The 10,057-nt window shown below is 36.9% G+C and overlaps 1 protein-coding gene across 1 annotated transcript in view; it reads right to left on the bottom strand.

Moving 5' to 3' along the window:
* Positions 1 to 1,138: 1,138 nt before the first annotated feature.
* The window catches only part of ap1g1 (adaptor related protein complex 1 subunit gamma 1), a 110,698-nt gene continuing 101,779 nt past the window's right edge, over positions 1,139 to 10,057 (bottom strand). Inside the window, exon 23 of the mRNA XM_072596138.1 lies at positions 1,139 to 6,597. Coding sequence (XP_072452239.1) covers positions 6,496 to 6,597 — 102 coding nt within the window. The 3' untranslated portion in view covers positions 1,139 to 6,495. The remainder of the gene's footprint in view (positions 6,598 to 10,057) is intronic.

The raw sequence follows: 10,057 nt of genomic DNA, 5'->3' as shown, positions 1-10,057 counted from the left end.
TGATCAAAATTCTGCAAAGTCACATATTAGGTCTATCCACACAATGGACAGCAGTTCAAGAACCATGCCAGTGATGCAAATGCCAATGTGGGGGAAAAAAATGCTTGGAGCAGAAGGAGAGGAGATAAGGAGAAAGAGTGCCTAGGAATGCTATTGAGACACCATAAAATAAATAGATTCTAGAAAGAAAACACTATTTCATACACTCCTTAGAAACTGCGCTACTCTGTTAGGAATGGATGGGTTGCATTCTATTCAACTCATCACACCAAGTATCTTTCTGCCTACTTTCTCCCCCAGAAATGTCAATTAATCACCTTGAAGTCTTTCCAATGACGGTCACTGTGCATGCTTTCCACCAGCAGATATAATTGTCTGCAGTTTATGAATTTTAATTATCTTGAAACCAGGGTACAAGTAAGTTGACACCAATGGAGTGTGCTTCCTCTCCTGCTCTTCTGTAGTTTTTGGTTTGAAGTACAATAAAAGCAGACTGTGGACCAAAGAAATTAAACCAACTTGCGATTGTAGAAATGCTCAAGCATTGTGCTTGTTTTTTTTGGAAAATCTTTTACATCTTCCTTGGATGATATCAGTTTTGTTTACAGCATCTTCTCTGGAGAGGATACCGATTTCACATGAAATCAACATTTCAGAAGAAAACTTCACCCAAACAGTTCAAGGTAGATCTGAGATACAGGTCATTCTGCTAGAACATGTTCATTAATGCAAATTCGCTATAACATGATTGACGAATTAGGGGCACTTTCTAAAGCACGTTTTAAAGCATATTTTGGTTATAACGCGATTCCAGCCCCATTAGTTTAAACGGTGCTGCTATTACACAATTTTCTTATAACACCGTGCACAAGAATGGAACTAAAGCATTATAGCAAAATGACTGTATGCACAACATTTACAAGCCAGTTAGTTTTCAGTTTTGGATAAAAACTAAAGACACCCATTAGGGATAAAATGAGAAATATTTAAGGTACAGGAGATTGTCAATAAGAGGTATGGATTTGGACAGTGAAGATGATGTTTTATTTCTGCAGCACAATTATTTTAAGTAGTGAATAACAGTCTTTTGTAAAAATGTATTTAACCTTCAACATGCTAGTAATAAGACACTGAAAAGTTAGTTATGGACCTTTCCATTTTTATTAGTCAATAATGATAATTCTTCCAACCCAAAAGACAATACATAGAATTCTAAAATGTCCCCAGTAAGCGTTTACAACCTTTATGTCCCATCCACTTAGGAGATTAATGGACTTTATTTTGTACAATATCTCAAAAATAAGTTTGTAGTAATTGTTTAATTTCCCAATGATAAATTTACTCCATAAAACTTTGAAACATAGATGAAGATAAAATAGCACAGGCAGCACACCTTATGAAATGGAGGAAAACCACAGGGAAGAAAAAGGTGATGCAACCAAAGGTTTAATTCTTTTTTAGTACCATGAGGTACTATAACAATGCAGTCTTGCAGTAAAAACAATGGAATGATACATTCAGTTTTCAAAAACTACAGGCTCAGTTTCACCATTCAAATCTGCTCTTAACATGTTTGGTAGTGGAAATCAAGTACAAATCAGACTATTTACACAGGTTTTATTTTTAAGTCATGCATTCTGAACAGAGTTTTAAACAATTTTCAGAGGTACACATTAGACTGTAATAGTTCAAAATTTGACAACTCCAACCTCCATTTTACACCCTGGATCAGACCATGTTTCAGATCAATTAAATCTTTTATTTCAAGCTCAGCTTCCCTAAGTACTGACCTTGGTAGGAAAAGCTTCTGAAAACTGGCTCTAGTAAAAAGGGAAGTGGAAACAGACTCCTCCTCAAATTCTACAACCATACTTGCATATGCCTAGATAGACACTCACCTGAAGGGATATGGATTAACCCAACTGCTATCAGGCTTCCTCAGGTACATATTATCTATGACATCACAACCCCTTCACGTCTCACAGCTATGCTGGCTGTGAACTTCAAAAGAAAAATTATAACATGCCAATTACAATATGTATCTTGATATAATGGAATCATCTGAATAGCTATTTTCGACCTTAACTCACTATTACTGAAGTAAATGTACCAGACTGGCATTAAGGTGCTGAGGTGAAACTAACTAACAGAACTCTGTTTAATCATAGATGTTAGATTATAACTGATGCCATTTAAGACTCTTGGAGACATGCATAAAGTTTAGGAAATAGCCCCACAAAGATTAATTTACACTCTATATGAATAGAATCAATGAAAACAATTTCTCCAGGATTAATGCACATATATCTTGCTACACATGGTCCAGTGAAAGAAATGGAGGCAGGACTGATATGGAACTTTGAAGCCATGTGACAAAACAACAGGTTCAAATTTGGAGTCTATATAGAATGGTAAAGGTGCTAGTGCAGAAAAAGCCAGTTTACAGCACAAAAATCCAAAGCAGAGATTGGTTGACAGATCAACATGGAACCTGAAAACAAGTTGATCCACATTTCTTCAATGCTATTGCACAGCAAGTAAAAGGAATTTAATCAGTAGTTAAAATGTCTGCCTTATTTCTGAAGCTTACCTATCCACTTCTCAATTTCTTAAGGTGTTTATATATTCTTCCCAGTCTGCAGGAGATGCGCAAATCAAATATTTAATTACAATATTTCCTTTCGGATTTAAGGCTCCAACCTTTTGTTTTCTTTCATACTGAAGTCTCTATCCAACAGTATAGTGTTCTTGGATCTGCTTTTCACTCATTTTAATATTGACCCCTGTCTGTGATTTGCTGTTTAAATAATCAAAGTTTAAAAAATCGTGTTATGATGGATTTGGATTTGAACAATAGTCAACACAGCAAATATTTGTAACTTGGCCATTTGAAAGAGCTAACAGGTAGGTGGAGTTGCTATATTTTGGATAACTTAATTTTTATCAAGAATACTTAAAAGACAATCTTTGCTCCATCTATACAGTAGCTAAATGTTTCAAAACCAATTAAAAATTATATATAGAATTCCTTTCAACCTTTCTAACAGAGATGAATTCAATTTCTTTTTTGAAGAAATCTGGTTTATTTCACCGATATTGATAAAGATGTATAATTATTTTGAATGCTGTGGAACAAAGTCTCATACTGGAGAATTCAATTTCCGGTTGATTAAACTAACTGATCAGGACCAAAGTAGAAAACCCAAAGGTAAAACAAGTGAATAAAAAGCATATTCATGATCAAAACAGCCAAAATCAAGATTTACTTCTTGCCCCCCTCCCCTCCCCAATCTGATTGTTTGCTAATCCATTACAATTGAGGCCACAGATAATGAGAGCTGACAGTTGTAGAAAAGCTTAAAGTCACAAAAGGATACAAATTGAGGTCATGATCACTATCACAGGTAGGAAATCTCAATCTCTGCTTTCTCAAAAATCATTGTACCCCTGTTCAACAGGAAGTTATTAAATGACAGGTCGTGATTCAATTTCAGAAGTTATAACTGAAAAGATACTCTAAACTGACACACACCCAACAATAAAATGAAAAGAAAACATTTTAAGAGTGGTTAGGTATTTGCCATCAACATGCAGTAACGTAACTGCCAACATGCAATAAATATACATAAGATGGTCACTACTAGTATCTTAATGGAAATTTCTTTTCAACCTCTTAGAGGCTTAAGTAACCATACCATCAATTAATACCTCCAAACGGGGGGACACTATAGTAATGCACTTAATTTTTCTAGGAGCAAATATTTATTGCCTATTTTCTGGGATTCTATTCATTAAAAGTCTATTAGAACCTAAAAGTAACTTTGCATGTATTATGATTCAAAGTTACTGGTGAAGAGAGTACGACTGTAACTACTGTCACTTTCTTAACCAGTTTATTTGGAAGTTTTCACATAGACAGTTTCACTTTTCAAAATAAATTAAAATTACAAAAGAGCATTCCACTGAATGAGAAAATTGGCTCACGTTTAATTTTAAATGGTATGGGAAGTCATTAGATTAGATCAATTTACTATTGCCATCAACTCAAAATTAAACTTTGACTACAGTTTTTCTTTTAAAAAGTTATCCAAAATAAATGAAATCGATTAAGATAGTGATGTGATCAGATCAGACGGACCATTAAATGAAATGCATCAATCATGACTGAATAACTTTTGCAGCGATGAAAGGTGACAATTACTGTAATTCACATTCTTGAAGAGGTGAGTGTTTTCTTGCAGTCAGTGCTGTTACATACATAACTAAGCAAGAATGCTCAACATGGACATCAGATACACAGAAATACCCACTTTACCTCCATCCATAGGATCAAGATAAATCAGTGTAAAGCACAGATCCTCCGTTTAAATATGGCAATAATTTCATTTATCAGAGACTACATTATGAAAATATTTTTAATCCTATAAGTTCGTTCTTTCAACACAATAGAAAACCAACTTTTGTCCATTGTATTAATTGGTTTCATATTAAACAAAGAAACTTAGTCTCACATTTCCCAATACAATTCAACTGATTTGATGAATGTTAATTTCATGTGATCTTGCAAACACACTCCAACTTATATGCTGTGCATACAAATTAGCATATACAGTTAAACCTAACTCCCCTTAAAGATCAGAACATGCCAAGTTTGCCATGTTTTGCAGTAGCCTCAATTTAAAAATGCAACTTCTGCTCCTCCCTACACATTTATTGAAACAGCAGCACTTTTGCAGTTACATACATTAAGAGCATCAAGTACACACACCATCAATTGCCCTATACATTCTGGACTTCTCAACCTGTCCAACATATTTTATTCTGATAAAATTAAATAGAATTTCTCTTTTCTTCACCCACTATTTAAAAGCTCAACTAAGATGGCAGTTGGAAACCATACCCATAAAAGGCGAGGCGAGCAGTTTTTCTTTGCATTGGAAAACACTATCATTTCCAAAAAAATTCTAATGTTATAAGCAACTTTTAAACATCACACTGAAAGGGGAGTCATTTTTGTTTCGGAGTCATTTTTCATCAATCCTCAGTTTTAGTTAGGTAAATCTCAAGATTTAAATTGCAGTATCCCTTTTAATTCATCCAAAAATAGAATCATAAACTGCCCGAAGTATTTGTTGTTAATTTAACCCTAATTGCCCTTAAGACAGCAAATTAGTGCACCGATTTACTTACATGAGAAGTTCTGCAATTTTAAGTTAATAAAATCAAGTAGACTATCAGTCTGTTTTAATCATATTTTTTCCAAAAAGGAACTTCCAAACATTCAAGTGGACTCTATCAACTGACAAAATGCTAATCATCTGGTGCAAAACTTATACTGAACCAAATTTGAAGTCAAAACCTCCAGAAGTAATTACATAATTTAATAACTGTACAAATGTATATCACAATATACATGAAGTTAACAGAGAAACAAATTTTTATCATTGACCTTTAATGCATTAGACTTTGAGAGGAGGCTGAAATGTTTGACTGCCAATATTTTGCAGTTATGTTTTATGGAAATTAATCTTACAATAGGAAAACAGAGGGGACCAAGAATCTAACTCTTTCCATTCTAGAGAAGTGAAAAAGTAACATTTCCTAAACTAGTCACAGTGCAGATGGAATTGTATCAAAGTACTAGTTTTAAGGACTTGTATAAAAATGTGATTCAAACTTTTGAGATTGTTAAGGTTATTTAAAAAATTATGCTTTTGAAAAGAATCAAGGCAGGAAGTCATATTGCTCAAGAGAACAATGATGTGACTAAAGATTCTTTGCTGCAAAAATCAGATTGTCACGGACACTTAAGACCTCTATCAAAATTCAGTAAGTGAACTGACTGGCACTTTTCTGAATAAGTAAACATCAGCAATCCTCACCCATTAGAAATAGATTAAAGATGAGAAAATGCTGAAGGTCATCATCCAATTAAATACTTGTATTGTTCACAGGTTAAATGCCAAAAGAGGGCAAAAATGCTTTTTAAGACTGTTGTACATTTTATTGAGATCCTTTGTTGAATGGTTTGATAATCATTACAGTATAGAACCTACTGCAACCAATTTATAATGGTCTCCCCTCAAGTTCCTAGTAAATGTGATTGGTGAGTAATCGAAAACAATAGCTTCTTATGTGCTCTGAAATCTTGCAAAGCTGCTGGGCACATACTGACAACTGGTTCACTATTTTGTGCAAATGTTCCAAGTTCTGCAAAGATCAGTGGGATAAAAGCAGGAAGATGTGTAGTGCGTACCACAAGCAGATACTCCAACGATGAACATGATGCTGATGAGACTAAAATGGATGTGTTTTGAAAAGTGATTAGCATTTGTAGGCATGATATTCCTCAGACTTTGTTCATTAATTTTGCCTCCCGCACCGAGGGCTGATATACATGTTATGATGTTGTGCGTAAGGGCACTCTTAGGATATGACCTTCCCAAAGATTTACCAAAATCCACTTGTGGAAAAGAGGTCGTTGCCACTCAAACATCACTGCCACGACTGAGGGGGAAAGTTATTTACTTCTGCTAAATCTTGCACTGGTGATCCATTGAGGTTATATGTGATCTTTATCCTCATGCGAAGTTGTTGCTTAAAAAAAGAAAAAAGACAAAACTTATCAATATTAAAGTTAAATAGTCATGCAAGGTATTGGACCAGAAACGTAGACGCTACAACTTCAAAATCACACTGTCTCAGTTATAAACTTAAGGCCAGTCAGTAAGTATAGCCAGCAGAAATGGTCATGAAATTATTGGTATTTGTAAAAATTATGTAATTAGACACCTGCTAACCCAACCAATGGCAATCTGTGTGACTGGTTTGCATTAAGTGGCTGAGCAAGTTATTCAACTGTAAAAACTTTACACTATACTCACAAAACTAGACATGGGCAATAAATATGACTTAATGTGGTCCAAAGCATGTGAATAAATGAAAATAATAGATTTAGCTATAAGACGACTATTAATCGGGGGTATCATTCAATTTAAAGGCCACGGTAATAGATTTAAATTAGGGGTGATCGATATAGCACAGATGTCAGAGATAGTTTCTTTACTCAGTAGTAGGGGCGTGGAATGGTACCTACAAGTGGAGAGATTTTGCCCTTAACACCCACCTCCAATCATTAATATAAAAATCAGAAAAAGCAAAAAAGGTCCGAATACCGATCCCCGAGGATCACCACTTTTAACTTGCTCCAATCAGAGAAATGTTCATTTATACCTACCCTCTGTTGTAGTTGTGGGTACATTCGCCGAGCTTGGAAGTTTATTTGCAGATTTTTTTTTCCCTGTCTAGGTGACCTCTTCAGCACTTTGGAGCCTGTGAAGTGCTGCTGTACTGTCTCTTTTGGAATTTATTTGGTTCCCTTCCTGCTTCTGGTTGTTGGTAGTGGCTGGTATATTGGGTCTAAGTCTGTGTGTTTGATGGAGTCCATGGATGAGTGCCATGTTTCTATTAATTCTCTAGCTGTCCTCAGTTTGGTTTGTCCTATGATCGCTGCTCTGTCCCCAGTTGAATTTGTAGTTCTTGTCACCTGTGTGTTTGACTACTAGGAAAAGCCGGTCGTGGAGTTTTGTGACTAGTTGGTATTCATGAATGCAGATTGCTAGTTGTCTGCCTGTATGTCTTTGCATGGAATCCTGTAAATTACATTAGTTTTGCACATGGATATAGGATCTTTGACGGAGCGTGCCTGTCAGGGCTGTTGTGAATACGAGTGGTCGGAGAAGTCTGGCTGTTAGTTCAGAGAGTTTTTTTAATATAAGCTAGCGCAGCTAGAGTGTTAAGTCATGGCATCTTTTTGTCACAGTGTCTATCTGTTAGGCATTTGCGGATGAAATTGCAGGGATATGCGTTCTTGGCACAGACTCTTTAGAGATGTTCTCTTCGTAGGCCAGGAGTGCTGCAACGTATTGCAAACTCTATGTTCGGGTGGTTGCTATTGTAATTCAGGATCTGGTCCACGAATGTGGCTTTTCTGTACACTTGTGGTGCATTCAGCGTTGTGTTCTTTACCATCACATCCAGGAATAGGAGCTGATCGTTGGCTTCCTCCTTTCTCATAAATGTGATCCTTGTGAACATAGCATTGATAACCCAGTGTGTGTTCTTGATCTCAAAAGCAGCAGGAAGGGAACCAAATAAATTTCAGAAGACACTACAGCAGCGCTTCACAGGAGGCTCCAAAGCAGTGAACAGGTCACCTAGACAGGCCACAAAACATCTGCAAATCAACTTCCCAGCTCGGCGAACACACCCACAACTACATCAACCAGCACGCGAGCTACAAATCTTTATGCAAACCTTGAATACCTACCCTCTGTTTCCCATCTTTTAGCCACTTCTAAAACATGCTGCCAAAGATTAGTCAATCCAAAGCATTCCAATTTGATAACCAACCTGCCATGTGGCACTATACCAAATGAAAGTCCAAATATACAACACCCACAGCACTATTCTCATCCACTGCCCGTGTCAACTCAAAGAACTCAATTTGTCAGACATGACCTGCCCTTGACAAAACCATGTTGACCGTCTACTATTAACGTTTGCTCCAAGTGTATATTTACCTTCTCCTAGATTATGGTCTCCATCTGTTAAGCCACTACTGGTGTCAAGCTGACAGGTCTGTAGTTTCCTGGATCATCTTTTGTCCCTTTTGTTAACAACAGGGTCACATTTGCAATCCCCATCCCCAGAGACTAATCCTATGTTCAGAGGAGCCTGGAAAACTTCTGTCAATGGCTCAATTTTCTCCCTGAATCTCTCAGCAATCTAGGATGCATATGATCCTCAGGTCATCCAATGTATCCAGCTTAGGATACCTGTATTTTTTTTTCTTGGCTATGCACCCTATTCATCTTCCTTTCAAAATTCTTCCATTTTTCCTTGATTGGAAATGCATTTTGTTGAGATAAAAGTCAATGTGTTCCAGTTCAACTTTTAGACCCCTAAAATCTGCCCTTTTCCGGTTTGGGGTCTTAATCATTGACTGATTGGTACCCTTTTCCAACTTAAAATTGAACCATATTATGTCATAATTGATATTTCCCACAAGCTCACCCACTCTGATATTCTGCTTGGGCTGCCTCATTTCCTAGGACAAGATCCAACACAGCCCCCTCCTTGGGAGGTGTGGAAATGCACTGTTCCAGAAAGTTCTCCTGCACACATTGCAGGAGCATTGTTCCCTTCTGTGCCCCACACTCTACCCTTTTCCCAGTCTACTCTAGAGTAACTGAAACCACCAACCACAACGCTACTTATCCTGCAGATTTCCATAATCTGCGTACAAATGCTCTCTTCCACTTCCTCCTCACTATTTGGAGGAGGTGTATAATAAATATCCAACAAGGTCACAAGGTTACTGTTCCTCAACTCCAACCACAAATTCTAATCTGGGCATAGTATCATTGCCCTCGAGATACACAGTCTTTCACAAAGACTGCTAAATATTTCCCTTTTTACCCAGCCTGTTTCTACTAAAAAGCCTTGCAACCTAGGATGTTAAGTATTCAGTTCTGTTCTGGCTGGAGTCATGTTCCTGTCAATGCTAGTAGGTCATATCCCCCTAAAGCAATTTAGGCCTCCAGTTTTGCTCACTATTCTCCATAGTTTTACATACATGCAATTTAACCCTGCTTTCTCTCTTTTGCCCATTGGAAAGTGATCATTTCTTTGCTCACTGACAATATTAAGTCTTCCCTCACTTCCTTTTCCCCATTCTCTGTCTTCTCTCTTTTGCCCTCTGGGAGTTCCAAACTAGGTCCATTCCCACCCCCACTACACTGTTTACTTCTTAACTAGATTTGTTCCTTTTCTGCTCAGGTAAACCCCATCTCTTCTGGGCAGCATTCTCCTTTCCAAAAATGACTCCAATGTCCCAAAAATTTAAACCACTCCCTTTTACACCATCCGTCATGCCATGCATTTACCTTCTTCACCTGCCTTTGCCTAAAATGGTGAAGTTCATGGCACAGGTAGTATTGAGATTACTGCCCTTTAGGTCCTGCATTTCAACCTACTTCGTAACTCCTGAAATTGA

The sequence above is a fragment of the Chiloscyllium punctatum genome, chromosome 26, assembly GCF_047496795.1.
Source record: "Chiloscyllium punctatum isolate Juve2018m chromosome 26, sChiPun1.3, whole genome shotgun sequence".
Taxonomy (NCBI): domain Eukaryota; kingdom Metazoa; phylum Chordata; class Chondrichthyes; order Orectolobiformes; family Hemiscylliidae; genus Chiloscyllium; species Chiloscyllium punctatum.
This window is presented reverse-complemented; position numbering and strand designations above follow the sequence as displayed.